This window comes from Apostichopus japonicus, chromosome 21 (genome assembly GCF_037975245.1).
Source record: "Apostichopus japonicus isolate 1M-3 chromosome 21, ASM3797524v1, whole genome shotgun sequence".
Lineage (NCBI taxonomy): Eukaryota > Metazoa > Echinodermata > Holothuroidea > Aspidochirotida > Stichopodidae > Apostichopus > Apostichopus japonicus.
Window position 1 is genome coordinate 20,992,704 of NC_092581.1, and position 22,287 is coordinate 21,014,990.

Genomic DNA, 22,287 nt, shown 5'->3' on the forward strand with positions numbered 1-22,287 from the left:
TTTTTTTTAAATATTTCATTGTCTTCTTTAAAAGAGGAACATCACATTATTCAAATGATATATGTGGGCTTGTAATATGGGCTTAACTTCTTAAGGCCTAAAATAAGAAAGTTTGATGAGTGCAACACTCCTCAACATAGTTTGCACATATTTGATGAGTTTCACAGATTCATCAAACCTCACATGTGTATATATTGGAAACGAAAAGAGCTTTTCGAAAACTTTCAACAGATTTCGAATATTATGACACACAAAAAATGTAGTGAATATGGGACAAATTGGCTAGGTGTCCGTAGTACTTTAAGATACTGCAAGTTATTACTTCCTGTTGTCATCTTTATTTCAATTAATTAATAATTATCATCTGATCATCAACAATGATCTTTTAAAAAGATAAAGAGCTTGTTTTTATCATTCTGCAGATAGACAAATATGTGTTGCTTATCCAGACTTGTTTGAATTATGATATAGGCAAAGTATAGTGATAATTGTCAATTGAGGCATATGCTTCAGCTTGGGGAATGGGGTGGGGAGGGGAGCAATTGTAACCCACAAGACATTTTCTGTCTCTTAGGATATCAGAATTACAGAAAAGCAATGTTTAAAATCGTTTTCTGACTGAATGGGAGGTAGTACCATTTTTTTTTGGCTTTTGACATTCTCGATTCCATAAGAAAGGTATGAGGCAGAAAATTGAGGGATTGATTACCTAATAAATTTAACTAATTTGAGTTTATATTTGATCAACTTAACATTTCTGAGCAAACCGATGAATAACGTACAGTCCAGCATAAGTATTTCAGAAGCATGTCCTACTCTGGTGGTTATGCTTTCACCATCATATGTGCGTGCTTGTGTTTGTTTGTGAAGCCTTGCTCGTAAGCAGAATGTCCACACAAAAATTTGGAAACCGACAGACTTAGTGATTTCACATGAGAACTTTTCACGTTAAACTGCCTCAAATGACCTATGACCTCCACACAAATTTATATTCCTGTGCTCACAAAGGTGGATCTGCATATTACATATGAAATTCCTCCCAGCCTTACTTTCGAAGTTAAAGCGAACTTCAATTAAGATGTGAAATAAATAATTATGAGACGTTTACACTAAAAGCAGGCCTATAATCAGTACTACACGCAATGTTATGCTTATGACTGCTTTTCATTTTGAAAAGCGCAGGTGTACATCATCCTACCCCCCCCCCCCGCCACTCGATCCACCCCCCCCCCCACACACACACACCCACACAGATCCGCGTCTGGACTTCAACTTGATTGTTTCTTGGAGTTCGAGTATCTCACTTATTATTTGCCTGAGGGTTACCTCGATTACTGATAATATTAAAGTCTGTCCTTTGCATGAACCTAGCTAGGCGAGTTTCTCGGAAGCAAAACCGCCGTCAGGAAGAAACCGCTTCCCTCGTGCATCAATAAGTTAACTGATCATCAAGATACTGAAAGTATTACCATAGAGGTCTGTTTTTACCACTAGTCCTAAGGTCGACTGCACAGCGGGCTGTGCTGGTAAGGTTATCATATTACAAATGGTAATACCTGGAACGCAAATTACGCGGAAAAGTAATACTGCGTAGGGTATATTGTAATTTGTATAGGGGAAGGGAAAGTCCCTCGATGAATGGCTTGGAACTACTTGAACGCAAATCATTTACGACGGATTACAAAACTAAGTACAAAAACAACGTGAATTAATCACACTGGCGATTTCAATCGTGGCGATCAAGTCGATCGTAATATAGCTTAATTACACTAAACCAAGATATACCTATAGCTGTTAAAATTTCTTCACGTTAGAGATCAGCATTTCCGAGTCCTTATTCTGAATAATGGCAGGAATTAGAGGTACTAACCAGGAGAAACAGTCGTTCGTGAATTCATTATTATCTCTGTGGAATAATAACCCTGTTGCTGGGATATCAATAGTTCCTCCTGGTGTGCCGAATACAGCCTGTTTGACTTCTGCGACTTACACACATCAATCCAAAGTAAATGATTTCGGGAGACGTTCTACTAGGCACAACGGATGTGCGGATGGTACCAAGCTCAATGGACACGGTAGTCGCCTCAATAAATGGTCAAGCGATAAACGTCTCCATAATACAAACGAGCTTACTAGCAGCTTAGGCCATGCGTCGAATAATTCCTTACATCAAAGGTAAGCCTCAAATATCAACTATTTAACCAAATATACTTAAGAAAGGCACCATTCTACGTCTAAAATTTCAATTTCTCAAGGTTTAGGATGCGGGGAGGATGGGTTGATGGGTCGACTTGAAGGACGCAAGGACCACCCCTCCTTGATTCACCCCCTTTCTTTTTGAAATCTGGTCCACCAGTGGAAAGAAAATTTGCTTCCTGCGTGCGAGTGTTAAGTACTATGAAATTATCAGATGGAAATTAAAATTGACTTTATTGATGCGATGAAATCCTAAATAACTTGCCATCTAGCAATCATTCGACTGGGAAATTTACGAAATCTTACTCGGAAAGACTAATGGTTGTTAGTTTAGGTAATCATGAGCTTTCGGACATTTTCGACAATACAGAAAAGCTCTACCTACAGTTAAAATTTGAACATCACATAAAACAGAGAAGGCAATGATGTCACAATTAGTAAAGTATAGCTATATATATATATATATATATATATATATATATATATATATATATATATATATATATATATATATATATATATATATATACAGGCGCGGCGGAACGGAAAAATTATTGGGGGGGCTAATGTGTGGACACTATCTAAGCGGAGCGCCACCATCGGTTGGCGCGGAGCGTACAAGAAAATTTTGGGTTTTTTTCAAACCCCCAGATGGCCGGAAACGGCACTTCCCGAGTGTTTTATGCTTCGAATACCTACCCCTAGAATATGGGTCTCAAGCCTGCAATTTCTCAGATTGCACGAAAGTCTGTAAAAACATTGTAATTTGTATATTCGATTGTGTTTTAAGAGAGTAGCTATTACTCGAAGTGTACTCGCAAAGACGTTTTTGAGTGTAGTAAGGGCAGTGGCGGAGCTAGGGGTATTGGTCGGAGGGGGGGCAAGAATAGTCTGTAGGGGCGCTTTCGACACTATCTAAGCGTAGCGCCACCACAGGTTGGCGCGGAGCGGTCAGAAATTTTTGAGTAAAGACACTCCCTAGATTGCAGGAAATCACCCTTTCGGGCCTTACTAATTTGCAGATAAATGGAGAATAAATAGGTGTCGTCGCCATTTTGTCGGAAAATTACACCAACAGAATATGACAAATGTCAATAGGTATACTAGAGCGCAATAAAATAGTCAATAATCGCGAATAAGTAAAAAAGTAGTGAAAAGCTGAAAAGGGCGCCAGCAGTCCATTTGAGTCCGTCAGGGGGGGGGGGGGCCATCCGTCCCTGACTGTATATATGGACGCTCCGCCACTAAGTAAGGGGATGTTGGAGAACTGACTGAAAATGAGGCAAGTCATTGGCCTAAGACAAAGTTGTGTTACGCTTACCGGTACTCACACTAACTTCTTCCACTTTGCACGGGGCGTGAAGACGCGGTTGGGGTGACAATGTGGTCTATAGCCAGGGGACGGGCCGAGGGTCCCCCAGCAATTACTAAAATTATTACACCTATATAGTATACGTGTGCATCGGACAGATCGACAAGTATGCATTGAAAAATGGGCAGATGCACTTTTCGGAACCTTGGTAAATATTGGGGGGGCTTATCATGCATTTGCCCCCTCAACTTTTTCATTGGGGGGGCTGAGCCCCCCCAAGCCCCCCCCCCCCGGTTCCGCCGCCACTGTATATATATATATATATGTTTCCGAACAAACGCAAACTTTGTTTCGAATTACGCTTCTGTCAACTTGCCAAGTTCCGTACGGCGGGCTTCTGCCTGCGTGACGGGTCTGGGGAATGTTTACAACGTGAAGAAGTGTGTTGAAAATTGAAATTTAATTCATGCAGGGTAGTGGTGAAGTTCAAGCACTGACGGTTCACGCCGGGGCCTCTGTGACCTTGTTAGTGAGAAAACAACTGGTTATTGTGATGGTCGGTGGAAAGAAGTTGTTCTGCTGAACATAATACGTTTCGTCCTTTGTAAAAATAGTTTTTGTTTGAGTCCTTTTTTCTAACACTACAAATCACATCTGGGGGGGGGGGCACCTGGGTGGCACGATTACTTTTGGGAGAGCACGTGCACCCAGGCCACCCCTTAGCGACGCCACTTTCTGTCCGTTCCGGTAGTGGGGTGAAGTACCCGGTTGGTATGTAGGGGAGGGGGGGTTGTAGGTAGAGACTCGAGGAGGCCGTTGAATAAAATACACTAACGGTGCCTTTTGAGTTTTATAAGTATACTTGTCTATAAAATTGACCTGTCGTACATCTTTCGCAGTGTAATAAACAAATAAATATATACAAGAAGTAATACCTTAATGACTAAAACATGACACACTGGTGGCGTAAATTAACGACTCCTATCATGGCGCAGCTATTCTGTAATGCGCAGGTTGCCTAGTAGCGCAGCTAAACTATACGCATTGCGTCAAGGACAACGCAGCGCGGCTGCCGGAATGCGTCAGCCCGCGAATCCTATACGAGACGACCACATTGCTACCGCACAAGCAGTTTACGCAGCGCAGCTACAGCGTGCATCAAGCCGATATTTTGCAGAAATCAAATAACGCCTCTGACAAACTAGCCTATATAAAATTCGGCAAGGATGCTGTCTAGCAACTTGTTCAATTAATGTCTGTATACGCTCTACTTGCACGGCATTATGAACGCCCCGTAACTGTGTAGAAACCTATACACGAGTTACTGACCAATTAAGACATAGCCGGTAAGATTGCCACGTACTTGAACCCAATTAGAAACAGTCAATGCTCTCCACCTAGAGACTACATACATGAGCTTGCCCCAGACACACCGTCTATGCACCTCTATAGTAGCTTCCCCGTATACGAAAAGATCAAAGGCTACCATGTCCACCAGACTACATAAACCCGGCAGGTAGAACCAACTCTCTCGCAGCCAGCAATACAAGGGCGTAGGAACCGGGGGGCTCCGGGGCGCCAGCCCCCCCCAGTGAAAAATATGGAGGGCGGAAGTATCATTCCGCCCCCGCTTCGCAAGTCAGAAAACCCCTTTTTCATTTCCAAATGAGAAAAAAATCTCATTTGGAGCACCAAATTGCATCTAAGGCCAGGTGAAAATGCAAAATTATATACAAAATGGAGTGGGTGGGTTGAAGTGTGCTATATTGCACCAAATTGCATCTGAGGCCACCTGGAAATGCAAAAAAATTCCTAGGGGGGGGACACCCCCTCCCCTTAGACCCCTCCCCCAGGCCGGCCATCAGTCTTCAGCCCCCCCCCCCACTCAAAAGTACCTTCCTACGCCACTGCAGCAATACAATTATACACTAGAAAAACAAACTTGCTTACATTCCAGGGACCTCCCTGCTTAAACATTAAACAAAGAAACATCATATAACGGTAAAAAAAGCAAGGTAGAAAATATGTACACACGAGAAAAGTGAAGGTTCTTTCTCGTAACAGTATACATTCACAATGGGTGGCTATTTTATATACATAAATAATAAGTGTGAACAGAACAAGAACATTTGAAAAACGGAAAACTGGGTGAATGGGGCTATCATAAACACATTTGAAAATAGCATGGATTTTTATAGCTAGGACAGGATTCGAACAAGTGACTGCAGAATCATAGGTTCCGCTTATGGAAAGCCATATTAACATTTAATCGGGAATTTCAGATATCTTAAATTGTTTCTTATTTTAGATATCTAAAATTCTATTTCAGATATCTAAAATTAAATTCGAGATATCTTAAATTGAATTCGAGATATCTGAAATTTTATTTCAGATATCTGAAATTGAATTCGAGATATCTAATATAGATTTAGAGATATCTGAAATTCTAATTCAGATATCTGAAATTGAATTCGAGATATCTGAAATTGAATTCGAGATATCCGAAATTGAATTCGAGATATCTGAAATTCTATTTCAGATATCTGAAATTAAATTCGAGATATCTGAAATTGAATTCGAGATATCTGAAACTGAATTCGAGATATCTGAAATTGAATTCAAGATATCTGCAAATTTAATTCGAGATATCTGAAATTGAATTCGAGATATCTGCAATTGAATTCCAGATATCTGTAATGCATATGCAGAAATTCCCGATTAAATGTTAAAATGGCACGTATGGAAAGCCATTTTAACATTTAATCGGGTATTTTCAGATATCTGTAATTGAATTCGAGATATCTGAAATTCTATTTCAGATATCTGAAATTGAATTCGAGATATCTGAAATTGAATTCGAGATATCTAAAATTCTATTTCAGATATCTGAAATTGAATTCCAGATATCTGAAATTGAATTCGAGATATCTGAAATTGAATTCGAGATATCTGCAATTGAATTCGAGATGTCTCGAATTCAATTTCAGATATCTGAAATTCCCTTGTATTTCGAGATATCTGAAATTGATTTTAAGATATCTGCAATTATTTGTAGATATCTTAAATAAATTGGAGATATCTGTAATTTAATTTGAGATATCTGAAATTATTTCGAGATATCTGAAATTCCTTATTAAATGTTAAAACGGCTTTCCATACGCCCTTCTACCAACGGAGCTATCCAGTCATTATAATTGGTGGCGATCCCTGTATATCCAATTCTCTGCTATTTTAAAATATAGTGAACAAATTTATTTTATTAAAAATAGATTTAACAATAAGTTTTCAAACATATTAAACAATTCAAAATCGCGGAATATTGACTAAATTATGTATGTTTGTTTACAGGTGCGATGTTGACGCTAAGGATGATGGGACGTTGCCGTCTTATGAGGAATGTGAAACATTACTTCCGCCATCTTATCAGTCATTGCCTGCACAGCAAAGGTAGTGACCCAGCAACGAAACAGCGAAATAATGTATATAGTTCAGTGACATGCATTGTACATCCCCACTGATGTTCTTCTTACGTTTCGATTTGCAACTTTCCTTTTTATCTTAACATTTTAACGTAGGACAGGCTGGAGCAGTAATAGAAAGGGTCAGTGGCGTAGCTAGGCCGTTCAAACTCCGGGCAACAGGGGGAATATTGTCAAGGACCGATAAAGAAAATAATAACAGCCATGCACTGATCCGCTGAAGACGGCCGTCGACCATAGGTTGGCGAAGCGGCCAGTGTTAATATAAAATTTGCAATCAGTAAACCAAACGAGCCCTTAAAATAGGAAATCAAAAGATATTGTGTCCTCAACAGAGAAAATGCCGGTGCATGGGTGCTTTATCTAGAGCGTCTTGAGTGCCAATCATATAATATTCAAAAAATGCTCGCAATTTATATATGGGTCGCATGCATAATTGAATGGCAGCAAAGCTATGCCTTCAGTAGTCTGTTTTATTTCACTAACAAGTGAATATTCTGGTACTCAAATTAACAGCCAAATTCCACGCCAGATATATGATGGTGCCATGTTACATTCATGGTGCAGCCTAAACGGTCTGTTAGATGAAGTAACGGTGAATTAGCACCCCATCTCCCTCACTCTCGAACCGCCACTGAGCCTATACTCTTGTTCTTGGAACCCCAAAACTGCCTTTCACTCTTTCAAAATGGAACGTATATCAGTGGTTCTTCTGTTGCAGAGACGTCTAGGTTTTCAGGTTTCCATGGATTTCATTCAAGCAGGCCGTCTAACCTTAGATTCTCCCACTAAAGAGCGTATTAAAGAAGCCCGGTCAGGAAAGAGCCAGAAAAGAACTTTACTTGAGAGAGGAGATTGAAGGAATTTGTCCAGAATCGCCACCTTTGGTGGGATCGAATGGTTCTACTTTTGTACGATGAACCTTTTTTTTTTTATGAAACAATTAATTCATTGTCTATATCACTGCTGGTTTACTGCCATCATAATACTTGAAATTTTTATAAGGAACATTAGTTGATCAATCTGCACAATAATACCGTTTAAAAGATATCTTTGTCAAGGGAAATCAATCTCTCTTTATTTCTTATAGGAGAAAGCAAATTTACTTCAAGATAGGTTTAGCCTTTAAGATGAACCTAGTATGAAACTTGTTCACGGAACAAGGGGAGCTACATTGTGGGCAAGAAACCAAATGTTGAGTGTGTCAGGGTCAAGTGCTGCGGCTATATACAAACACTTTCAGATGTTATTAGTATCATGAACGCTTTACGGTGCCAATTTGCCGGCAATATGCCTACGTGCAACTATGAGTGTCCATAGTGCTGAAACAGTCACATGCATTGAGCCATGATTCGGAAATTAAAAAAAAAAAACAAAAAAAAAACATAACCTTTAGGATTGTTTTTGGCTTCACGATTAAACCTGAAACCTGATTAGTTCCCTTATAAAGAAATGCTTGTTTTTGTGTGGAATGTGGCAGTTCAGTGTTGAAAAGTATAATAAAAGAGTTATACTTTCCTTCCAAATGTATGGACGAATTAATCGGGAGGGGGGGGGGGGGGTATCAAGCTGCACTAAACAACAAAATCATAGTTTCCTACATGTTTAGAGTTTAAACTGTAATAAAGCTGATTCTAAAGACAAACCTTATATGGTTTAATCCGCCAGTATGCAGAATATTATTTGCAGTTATCAGAGTTGGGTCTAAGGATGGACCCAGGCACACAAATTATAAACATTTTGGAACCTAATAATTAGCTAAAATCCATTCTCTTTTAAAACAGGTTGCATAGTGGGGAAAATTTGGCGCTTACGTGTGATCCGATAATTTCTTTATGCACCACTAGAAGTGTATTGGCGTCAACCAGGCACTAGTCCGTGCCAGGAACCCTCTTCTGAGATATGTTGGGTCCACCATTGGTTATGGTACAATTAATACGCAAAAAATCCCACAACTGAAACATCTGAAAGCAAAAACTTTGGCTGTGTTACTTGCCTTCAAAGTGAAACTGGATATATAATCGTCATGAAGTTTGACCTTCTTATACTTATCTCACTTTTACAGTTCTGCTACATTCCTCTAAATATTCTCTTTCTGAATATTCTTGTTTTTTACAACCTTCGTTAATGTTTTTGAGAGTAAGATGGTGCTGGTAAATCTGTCCTTATCATAGAAATAGAGAAAAAGTTTTTTGGTCTTCATATATTTATTTCTGGAATGATATTCATAGGAGATAAGACAGCAACTAATCACAATTCACGAATCAAATATGTTCTTCAGTCTTGCTGGTGAAACAAAACATTGTTGAAGAATTGACAAACAAAAGAAAAAGAAAATAAGAAATGTGATTAGTTATAAAAAATGAATTTATTTGCATACATTTCTGTAATTTACATATGATGATGCATGCAGCATCACGTTTAAGATTAAAATATACATTATGAGATATTGTTTGTTTCTCATTGACTAATTAATAAGTCACCAAATTAATTCATATTAAACTTTAATAAACCCCTAGTCCCTACTTTATATAGTTTAACCCTTGGTGCTACCACAATCCCTCCATTTAAACCTTCAAACAAAATGTAGGGGAAATTAAAGCATGGAAAGTAAAGCAAATTGTGAGAAGGACACAGAAATAAATGTGTAAGTGAAATTATTTTAGACTTCTTAATATTAAAGTATGTGTTATGTTTGTTCTATTTTCCTTATTATTTGATCTGTTCTCACATACTAGATTTTTAGATTATTAAGAAATTAAAAAAAAGAATAAAAAATTAATTACTCCTTGATCTCTTTTTGTTTGTTCTCTTAGTGGCTAAATTTGCATGACAAATATGACAGACAGGAGATTATCTGATCCATAATCTGATCTATTATCAGATAGCTGTCTAGCAGTCTCAGGAGATTATCTGATCTATTATCAGATAGCTCTCTAACAGTCTCAGGAGATTATCTGATCCATAATCTGATCTATTATCAGATAGCTGTCTAGCAGTCTCAGGAGATTATCTGATCTATTATCTGATAGCTCTCTAACAGTCTCAGGAGATTATCTGATCCATAATCTGATCTATTATCAGATAGCTGTCTAACAGTCTCAGGAGATTATCTGATCCATAATCTGATCTATTATCAGATAGCTGTCTAGCAGTCTCAGGAGATTATCTGATCTATTATCAGATAGCTCTCTAACAGTCTCAGGAGATTATCTGATCCATAATCTGATCTATTATTAGATAGCAGTGTAGCAGTCTCAGGAGATTATCTGATCTATTATCAGATAGCTCGCTAACAGTCTCAGGAGATTATCTGATCCATAATCTGATCTATTATCAGATAGCTGTCTAACAGTCTCAGGAGATTATCTGATCCATAATCTGATCTATTATCAGATAGCTGTCTAGCAGTCTCAGGAGATTATCTGATCTATTATCTGATAGCTCTCTAACAGTCTCAGGAGATTATCTGATCCATAATCTGATCTATTATCAGATAGCTGTCTAACAGTCTCAGGAGATTATCTGATCTATTATCAGATAGCTCTCTAACAGTCTCAGGAGATTATCTGATCCATAATCTGATCTATTATCAGATAGCTGTGTAGCAGTCTCAGGAGATTATCTGATCCATAATCTGATCTATTATCAGATAGCTGTGTAGCAGTCTCAGGAGATTATCTGATCCATAATCTGATCTATTATCAGATAGCAGTGTAGCAGTCTCAGGAGATTATCTGATCTATTATCTGATAGCTCTCTAACAGTCTCAGGAGATTATCTGATCCATAATCTGATCTATTATCAGATAGCTGTGTAGCAGTCTCAGGAGATTATCTGATCTTATACGATCATCCCATCAGTACACACTGTTATTTCCTATTCTCTGTTTAACTCATTAACTAATCACTACCCACTCACTACAAATGAACAGAATGTGAGAAGAAAATTGCATACAAATGACAAAGGTTAATAAAAGTGACAGAAAAGGAATGTTTAATACCAAACCCAGACATTTAGTACAGAGATTTTTCTGTAAACCAACCCTGTAAATATTGTGCAAAAACATTTATGAAAGCACCCAAATGAAGAATCAATGTGTCAAAATTTATCTTAAATTTACCTTTTTACTATTTTTGTCACAGAGATGTTGTTCTTTCATACTTTAGGATTTTTTTTAACAGATCTTAAATATTTTCACTTCCCTTCCCTACCCTTACCATTCACCACCCAAAGAGGCTTCAAACACACTGAACGAGTCATCATCACAAAGGTATCCTTTCAGTCTGTGCCTCACAATACCTATCCATTCCCCTCCCAAGCATTGAAATATCCACCCTCTACAATCGTTTGTCCTCATAGACACATTTCAAGAACAATAACAAATCTTCCTGAGGTGGTTGGTCAGGCTCTCTCACGTTGGTTGTCGTTAATGAACCTTTAGATGTCTGACAAGTTCTCTTCATTCTTCCCCAGAGATTGAAAACTACAAAAGCAACCATTTTAACTTATCTATACAACTTCATTAAAGTTGTTCCTTTAACTTATCAGAGATGTTCACATACCAACCATCTCTTGCATATTAAAATCATTAATATTAATAACTTTAGTTTACTCTTGTAAAATATCTTCATTAATATTAATTACTGTAGCTTACTCTTGTACAATATCTTCATTAATATTAATAACTTTAGTTTACTCTTGTACAATATCTTCATTAATATTAATAACTTTAGTTTACTCTTGTACAATATCTTCATTAATATTAATAACTTTAGTTTACTCTTGTACGATATCTTCATTAATATTAATTACTGTAGCTTACTCTTGTACAATATCTTCATTAATATTAATAACTTTAGCTTACTCTTGTAAAATATCTTCATTAATATTAATTACTGTGGCTTACTCTTGTACAATATCTTCATTAATATTAATTACTGTAGCTTACTCTTGTAAAATATCTTCATTAATATTAATAACTTTAGCTTACTCTTGTACAATATCTTCATTAATATTAATAACTTTAGCTTACTCTTGTAAAATATCTTCATTAATATTAATTACTGTGGCTTACTCTTGTACAATATCTTCATTAATATTAATTACTGTAGCTTACTCTTGTACAATATCTTCATTAATATTAATAACTTTAGCTTACTCTTGTACAATATCTTCATTAATATTAATTACTGTGGCTTACTCTTGTACAATATCTTCATTAATATTAATTACTGTAGCTTACTCTTGTACAATATCTTCATTAATATTAATAACTTTAGCTTACTCTTGTACAATATCTTTGGCTTTTTGCTATCTACATCATTTGTTAGGTAGAACACAAACATGAAAACTTAAATGAATTCCAAAATTCCATTATGTACCCTTCTCTCACCTCCTGCCCCTCCCCTGCCCTTCCAAATTCCAACCTTGGATTAAAAGATATAATTCAATTAAGTGACACTTATTCTTTACACTTCAGTGACCAACAACTTAAATAAAAGATGACTTAATACTCACAGAATGCATAACTTAAAACTTGCTGGGCAAGTGAGGCTTCCACCACATACAATACTACTTTACCAAAAAGGGTCTAACATTCACTTTAAATAGTATACTGGTTTGGTTAAGTTAGGTCCCATGGGCTTTATGTATTTACTCTGATGATGCGAACCAAACAAAACACTCTCTTTTTCTCCCCAATTAAATGTAGCAGCATAAACTTTCTCATGACCAGACAGTGAATACACTCCCTGTAAACTTTACCCTTATCAAATTAGTACTGTAGGAAAGTCCTTTTATGTTTCTGGCAGCCTAACTAGTAAAAACTATTCTTTTCAAATATTTAAGTTTGTCATCATGTTGTTTATTTAAAAGCCTCTTCATAAATAATCCGCACTAAGGCATCAACGTTAAACCTTTGAAACAAACAGAGTTTTCAAGAGGTTGAAGTTTTACTTATATTGTCAAATATGATCAATTAATGTGCACGATGAATTAGTTTCTCTAGTTGGTACATTCATTACTTGTATATTGAATATTCATAAAATCTATTTCGATGACATTATTGACTTTCATGGTGGTCATACAACTGTTGAATTTATTGATAACATTGTTAAAACTCTTACTTACTTATGTACTATCCAGATGGTTTCATGGTGGTCATACAACTGTTGAATTTATTGATAACATTGTTAAAACTCTTACTTACTTATGTACTATCCAGATGGTTTCATGGTGGTCATACAACTGTTGAATTTATTGATAACATTGTTAAAACTCTTACTTACTTATGTACCATCCAGATGGTTTCATGGTGGTCATACAACTGTTGAATTTATTGATAACATTGTTAAAACTCTTACTTACTTATGTACCATCCAGATGGTTTCATGGTGGTCATACAACTGTTGAATTTATTGATAACATTGTTAAAACTCTTACTTACTTATGTACTATCCAGATGGTTTCATGGTGGTCATACAACTGTTGAATTTATTGATAACATTGTTAAAACTCTTACTTACTTATGTACTATCCAGATGGTTTCATGGTGGTCATACAACTGTTGAATTTATTGATAACATTGTTAAAACTCTTACTTACTTATGTACTATCCAGATGGTTTTTATACTTTGTGTGATTCCTTATGGGTGTTGTCAAAGGTAACACCTCTATTACTAACCAAATCAACTCTTTAGTAGAGCTATCAAATATAACAGCATTTTGTTAAGATCCCTACAGAGCAACCAGTCTCCTAACAAAAGCCCCCCCCCCTCTCCCTCTCCCAACCAAAAAAAAAACAGCATCCCAACCAAAAAAAACACAGCAGCAATGATGTGTGGTTGCAGCAGACACTACAGAGGTCCATCTGGCTCATATAAATGACTGTTTATTGTACTTAAACTCCAAATATAAGCCATGTTAGCTTTTTAATAAAGCAAATACCAATATTGTTACTTTAAACTAGCAATTCTTGTCCAAAATGTTGTAATTTAATGTAATTGAAAAGATAGTTCAGAGGTCAACTTAAATGTGTATAAATGAGTATAGTCTAAGCATTCCAGTGAAATTTACAGTCGATACCTTCTACATACCAATATTGAGATATTTATATATATATATATATATATATATATATATATATATATATATATATATATGAAGTTGATACATTTGGCCCTAACTGTGAACTTGCAGCAAACAATGCACGTCATAGACATAGCTATCACATACACATCACAGGAGGTAGACCCAGGTAATGAGTGTAACCAATCAGATAACAGAAAAGTCAAAAATACAAATCATTTGAACTTCTCTTTTCGTCCCTATATTTGTATTTTGTTTGTTGTTTGTTTGTTTTGTTTTTGTTTATTGTGCCCCTGCCTGAGGAAGGGTTATGGACAAAGGTGAGAACCAACTACAACAGTGAAAGAAAAGGGAAGGGTTCTGGACAAAGGTGAGAACCAACTACAACAGTGAAAGAAAAGGGAAGGGTTATGGACAAAGGTGAGAACCAACTACAACAGTGAAAGAAAAGGGAAGGGTTATGGACAAAGGTGAGAACCAACTACAACAGTGAAAGAAAAGGGAAGGGTTATGGACAAAGGTGAGAACCAACTACAACAGTGAAAGAAAAGGGAAGGGTTATGGACATAGGTGAGAACCAACTACAACAGTGAAAGAAAAGGGAAGGGTTCTGGACAAAGGTGAGAACCAACTACAACAGTGAAAGAAAAGAAGTTCACTTGATAGGAAATATGAAAATATAAATACTTCATCATTGTTGTTGTTGTTGAATTACATCAGTCTGGGTGTAGGAGCTGATTAACACAAACAAGATGAAGAAAGCTATGCACAGAAGAGAGAGATGCAAGCCATCCAAAAACGAAACAAAGTTACAAGTGAAGCATTACTCCCTGATATCAGCAAATATCTGAATAAATTGACACATATTTTTGTATCACCAGTGAATATTTCTTGCATCATTCTGTAGTTGAAGTTGAAATATTGTTCACCCATACAAAGATAAAAGTTCTGGTTTTACTGAAAAGAAGTGAACCAATTTAAGAGAGGTTTACCTTCATGTCCTGTAGTAACTAAATAAACCAAACCAATACTAGTGAAAGCAACAGTATAACTAGTAAAAGCAACAGTATAACTAGTAAAAGCAACAGTATAACTAGTAAAAGCAACAGTATAACTAGTAAAAGCAACAGAATAACTAGTAAAAGCAACAGTATAACTAGTAAAAGCAACAGTATAACTAGTAGAAGAAAAAGCATTTTCCTATTTGACATAAGTTTGCCTTCACTCACTCATGAGGTGATTTTATCCATCCTGGGGTCCAACCTGTACAACTGTCAAAGTGTTTCTTAAAGGTACAGGTTGTATTTTTACTGAAAGAACTCAACCAAGTAAAGATAGTAACATAACTAGCAAAAGCACCAGCATAACTAGTGAATGAATATATGTCATTCCATTTGAAGCATGTTTTCTCGTGACTCATAAAAGTGTTTTGAGTACCTTTCTGAAGTCCAACTTAAACATAAAAACTTTCTTGAAGATAATGTTTCTTTTTTTAATGAAAGAAATATACCTCATTCATATATACAATAACTTAACAAACAACACCAAAGCTGGCAAAAGCAACACCTGTACTAACAGCAATGACACCATGACCAGAAAAACAACACCACAGTTATCAAAGCAGATACATGACACCATGACTGGAAAAACAACACCAGTTATCAAAGCAGATACATGACACCATGACTGGAAAAACAACACCAGTTATCAAAGCAAAGCAGATACATGACACCATGACTGGAAAAACAACACCAGTTATCAAAGCAAGCAGATACATGACACCATGACTGGAAAAACAACACCAGTTATCAAAGCAGATACATGACACCATGACTGGAAAAACAACACCAGTTATCAAAGCAGATACATGACACCATGACTGGAAAAACAACACCAGTTATCAAAGCAGATACATGACACCATGACTGGAAAAACAACACCAGTTATCAAAGCAGATACATGACACCATGACTGGAAAAACAACACCAGTTATCAAAGCAGATACATGACACCATGACTGGAAAAACAACACCAGTTATCAAAGCAGATACATGACACCATGACTGGAAAAACAACACCAGTTATCAAAGCAGATACATGACACCATGACTGGAAAAACAACACCAGTTATCAAAGCAGATACATGACACCATGACTGGAAAAACAACACCAGTTATCAAAGCAGATACATGACACCATGACTGGAAAAACAACACCAGTTATCAAAGCAGATACATGACACCATGACTGGAAAAACAACACCAGTTATCAAAGCAGATACATGACACCATGACTGGAAAAACAACACCAGTTATCAAAGCAGATACATGACACCATGACTGGAAAAACAACACCAGTTATCAAAGCAGATACATGACACCATGACTGGAAAAACAACACCAGTTATCAAAGCAGATACATGACACCATGACTGGAAAAACAACACCAGTTATCAAAGCAGATACATGACACCATGACTGGAAAAACAACACCAGTTATCAAAGCAGATACATGACACCATGACTGGAAAAACAACACCAGTTATCAAAGCAGATACATGACACCATGACTGGAAAAACAACACCAGTTATCAAAGCAGATACATGACACCATGACTGGAAAAACAACACCAGTTATCAAAGCAGATACATGACACCATGACTGGAAAAACAACACCAGTTATCAAAGCAGATACATGACACCATGACTGGAAAAACAACACCAGTTATCAAAGCAAAGCAGATACATGCTGAATTATTACTGAATTATAAGGACGACCAATGACGGAACATGTTTTTGAATTAAACTCTAAAGCATTTAAATTTTTGCTTTGATTTTCATACAATTTAGATGATTATTATTGATATGATATTTTAATGAATATTGAGTCTGGATATTAATTCAACACTAAGTCCTTTACAATGAAGATCAACATTTTTAGCACCTTCCAATGAGTGAAGGTGGACAAGCAGGGTAGGATTAAATACGTTTCAGGGGTGGGGGGGAAATGTGGGGTGTGGGAGGATGTGGGGTGTGGAAAGGATGTGACATGTGGGAGGCTGGGGAGGATGTGGGGGGTGGGATGGTAGGGACCTCAGAGGATGTGACTGAATTCCTCTCAACTAATTATTTTGCTCCATTGGAACAGATGTAAGATTTAGTTGTCATCATGATCTTTGGCTCCCTAGCAACAAACTTTTCTTTTAAAATTTTCTAAAATGATTGGAAATGAAATTTACTTGTAAGGTAAAAACTCATAACACTGCCAGCTTATAGTGTTAGAATTCATAACCTGCCAAAGCAAGTTTAGAGGATGTCTTTTGCAGGATGTTCATTATGAAACTGACAAAGGACAAATTAAAGCAGCTTTGTCCATAGTTTTGGTTGAAAAAAAAAAGACTTACCAATTTCAAGGTGATAATGGAAGCTCATTGATAAATTCATGAGACATGTGGATCACAAATTTAAAAATATCAACATAATTAAGAAGTCTAGATGTCACTAAATACACCTGGTAAGAAGAGGATCTTTTGTGGATATTACTTTCATAGATCTCAGAAAAAATAGTTTGTAATATACTCTTGAACTATAGAAAAATCATTCACTTGGTGGTCATCTATTAGACTTTCAAACTCTACATGCAGCTTCAACTATAACCCTCAAGTAAGATACTCTCCCCAGGAACATGACCCCCTCCAGGAACATGACCCCCCCAGGAACGTGACCCCCCAGGAACGTGACCCCCCAGGAACGTGACCCCCCAGGAACATGACCCCCTCCAGGAAAATGACCCCCTAAGGAAGATGACCCCCTACAAGAAGATGACACTAGACTAAAAAGAAAAAAAAAAGAGTAAAACCAGGATTACAGCACAGAATGTTCAGAAATGATAAATGCCCAGATCCCAAATCAACACTGCATGTAAACAAATTGAACTAATGAACAGGGTTGTGCACACTTACAAGTAATGAAAACATTTCACGGTTCAAAAGGCACATGTCAAACGTGACTTTGTCCAGCTTGTTAAAAGTTTACATCATTCGGACTCAGGAATGTCCTGTGACGACATTATTGAAATCCTGATACTCCAATAAAGAGGGGGAGGGGAGGGGATTTTATTTCTTTCCTTGAAACCTTTGCAGATGTTGGATTTTGCATGAATAGGATTTGGTAGACTAAAGCAGATTTTTAGTGCCTCAGTATTCTAGCATACTGTAGTTGTACACCATCATGGATATGAACAAGTATCTTACTTGGTTAGTTTGGAATCTATGATGACAAAGAAGTCATCTAGTACAGTTGTGCCTCATGGACTTAAAATAAGTGTGAGTACTCAAGTACGTTGGGAAATAGAGTACAGTTGTGCGCTTACTCTGCCTCATGGACTTAGAATAAGAGCGGGTACTCAAGTACGTTGGGAAATAGAGTACAGTTGTGTGCTTACTCTGCCTCATGGACTTAGAATAAGAGCGGGTACTCAAGTACGTTGGGAAATAGAGTACAGTTGTGCGCTTACTCTGCCTCATAGACTTAGAACAAGTGCGGGTACTCAAGTACGTTGGGAAATAGAGCACAGTTGTGCGCTTACTCTGCCTCATGGACTTAGAATAAGTGCGGGTACTCAAGTACGTTGGGAAATAGAGTACATTTTCTAGTGCAAAATTTGAGTACTTGTACCTTCAGCGTTATACTTGTAGGTCACATATGGAGGGAAGTGTTTCTTGCATTCATATCCATTAGGTTGTACTGATATTACAAGTATGACAAGTACTATTGGAATCATGACATGACTTATACTCCCTGAATCAGTTCTGTCTCTTCTCCTGATGTTATCTTTATCACCAATTCTCTGTCTTTTAGTCCTCTTGATATCAACATTCCTCTTTTCACAAATTTTTCACACTTGTTTTTGCTATATCATCTCACTGCACAAACCCTAAACATCAAGCCATTTGTACAGTACAATTCCTTGTTGTTAAATTCAATGCCCACTGCATCCATAATACCTAAAGTAGATTCTAAAGTTAAAATTAAGTGATAATAATATTGAAAAGGTGAAGCAGGCAGCAAGTACAAAGCCCCTATTGATACAGAAGCTATTACCAACAGATATACAAAGTATTTAATCCCAATAGACAACAGAGTTAAGGTAACAACCTTTCCTCTCTTTGTCATTTAATGTCTAAATTATGCTATTGTTTCCCTCAATTTTACTCCCCAAGTAGAGTTATTGGATTGTTTTTGTTAATGGACCTGTAAGCTTCTACAGAGCAAATATTACTGTGAAACAATAAACAAAAGAGGGCGATATGAATATTTGTTATTGCATACGCATGTAGTGATAGTTGCATATGATTGGTTCATATTAACAAGAATTTTCAATCTATTCAGTCAACCATTTGTTTATCACGATGAAAGAAAATTCTAATAGCTAATGTTGGAAGGGACCCCCCTCCCCCTCCTTAATGACCATTCAAGTTTACTATAATATAAAATATTATTGTGATTGCTAAATGTTAGCCAATTTCTTCCATCATGTAATGTGAAAACACCACTTTAAATTTTGGAAAGCAAGAAGAAACAGGCAAATGAGAGTGAGTATACATGGCTGTGATAATAATAATAGCAATAGGTTGCCTTGTGCTGTACATTCTTGTTCCAGCAAACTTTACAACAGAAAAGTGTAAACTACCTTTGAAATGCCAACTATTGAAAAAATTCTTTTAAATATTCTCTATATGAAATCTGGCTCACCTACCCTTCAACTTCTGCACACAATATATATAAAGAAGCCAATGAGTGACCAAAATACCTTGACTTTGCTATACAGATACAACAGTAAATGAATTGAAGTCTTAATTATTAAGATAAACACATGTTACTTTATCAAAAGTGAAGTGTGACCACACAATGTAGTATCTTGTTTTCTACTGAACCATCAGTGTGCTGTACGCATGTCAGGACTAACTAACATGATAACACAGTATCACTGGCCAAAAGAAAAACATAACTTTTAACAGTAATATATAATAATAACAATATGTCTAAAAAAAAACTAACATAAAAGCAAAGGAATGAATTAATATGGACTGCTACCTGTAAAAAGTAATTTAAATTGTCCTTCTTACAGTTTCATTATTAATATTCTACTGGTAATCAAACTATTTTTATTTTTTTATTTCTTTCTTTATTGTTTTGTTTTTGGGGGGTAGGGGGCAACTTGGGCAATGCAGATGACATATAAAGTGTTACTGGATCATGACTGCACACTCATAGTCTTTTTCAATTCTTTTTATGGCTTTTTGTTCATCTTTCAATTCTTTCCCCGGCTTTCTTGTTGTCGTGTTAATTATTGTGATGTACAGAATTCTGAAACTTGAAGGGGGAGGGGGGGGCACAATTGGTAATTACGTCCAATTTTAAGCTAAAGTAATTCCCCACCTTTGGATTCATTATCAGGATTTCTGTTTCATTAAAATATCATCTTGGTTTAATCAAAAAGTAGGATATTGAATTTAAAATCTTATACTTTTATACACTGTACTTCTTTATACACAGTGCTGAACAAACACTGACTAAAGTACCCTTTAAATTCATAAGCAACCGTTTCTTAAAATTAGGCTATTGCCAAATATGAAATCATTTGAACTTCCTGTAGGTGGTAAGTGGCAAACCAAACAGCAATGAACAACACCACACAACCCTCCACCCAAAAATTAACCATTAAATGAACCACAATTTGCTAGGCTAGGTGCATGAATGTGTGTCATCTGGGCTATGAAAGTTGTCACTGCATTTTGCTTTGGAAAGCAACTGACTCCTCTCAAGATTTTGAACATCTGTTAGGTCACTGAAGTAATAAATTAACAAGCTAGTGTCGGTTAAAGCATACTTGATGTTAAGGTATACTAAGAACAAACAACCCTCACAAGAACACTACAATTTGAACCCAATCTTTTATAATTTTAACAAAACTAAGGTTTAGCGATAACTTTCTCATATTCTTGCCACCTCCCGCCCTCCATTATTACCCTATCTCGCTGATGAAGTCCAATCATAGAACATCAGATCAGGTAGTGAAACCACTAGAATTTAAATACATATTAATTTCTTTAAAACTTGAGGTATATGGAATTAAATGACCTCTGGCATTTGAAACCAATCTTTATGCAAATCTCCCATTTCAAGATGTTGTTTCTACCGACACGATGCTTTTAACAGCCATCTTGCTTTTCATCTGGCAAGAACATTTTGCAGGATCTCAAGCCCCGAGTCGCTGTCGATTTCTGGGCCTCGCTGATTAACGTCTCTCTGTCAACTCTTTTACAAGTTTGGCAATTTTTCCTCCAATCCACTGAGTTACATGAGATAAGACCGTACCTCATTTTCTATCTCAATCCTGCTCTGATGATATCACCTGGTTTCTCATTATTCCCCACTTTCTCCGCCTCTCATTCCTCTGATGCTACCGTAGGTTCTTCCTAATAGGCAGAGGATGGGCTTCCGTGTTGAAGACCCACTCGTCCAGTGATATGAAATCTTCATCAGAATACAGGAGGTACAAGTACTTTAGAGTCTCAGCTAAGAAAAAGCTCTGTTGGACGTCATCGTGAACGACTCTGGAAGCATAGACGTCTTTTACCCCTGAAAAACCTGCATCTACTCTGCAATTCTTTTCTATGGCCTGTAAAACAGACAAAACAAAACAAGAGGTTACATATATGTAAACTGGCTGAAGAAAAATTAGCTGGAATTATAGGTATTTGTTAACTTCTTTAAGCTTGCAACCACACAAATTGTATGCAATATATAGATAACCAGAGAATTAAAGCTAGTTAATATCTTCAAAGTCTAACAGAGTTTGTTTCAAATAACCACACTGCAGATATAACGGCCACTAGTTAACCCTACAGAGATAGAAACTTCATGGACAATGCATTTGTATCACGAAGATGAACAAGACATCTTGTCTTTGCTATCTGTAAGTAAACACTCCCTCCTAGTCTGGTCCACACCTCATCTGAACCAACGCACACAAGACCCCTGCATCATTTAACAAATCACGCAACACCAACAAGTGCATAAAAATCACAACATTGCTACACCATGGTAATGGAAAGTTAATGTACATGTAACTTTAGTCCATACAAAAGAACATACACATAAACTGTAAAGGTTTGCACATGATGAAATGACACAGTGTGCTTAAAG

The 22,287-nt window shown here is 36.7% G+C and overlaps 1 protein-coding gene and 1 long non-coding RNA gene across 2 annotated transcripts in view; one reads left to right on the plus strand and one right to left on the minus strand.

Annotated features, from left to right (window-relative positions):
* The first annotated feature begins 1,525 nt into the window (after positions 1-1,525).
* On the plus strand, positions 1,526-15,825 carry LOC139963258 (uncharacterized). Its single transcript, XR_011791530.1, has 3 exons — positions 1,526-2,175; positions 6,857-14,396; positions 14,697-15,825. It is a non-coding gene; the product is annotated as an uncharacterized lncRNA (long non-coding RNA).
* LOC139963232 (mannosyl-oligosaccharide 1,2-alpha-mannosidase IA-like) overlaps positions 9,337-22,287 on the minus strand; it is a 104,133-nt gene continuing 91,182 nt past the window's right edge. The window contains exon 10 of the mRNA XM_071963836.1: positions 9,337-21,760. Within this exon, the coding sequence (XP_071819937.1) occupies positions 21,542-21,760 (219 nt within the window). The 3' untranslated portion in view covers positions 9,337-21,541. The remainder of the gene's footprint in view (positions 21,761-22,287) is intronic.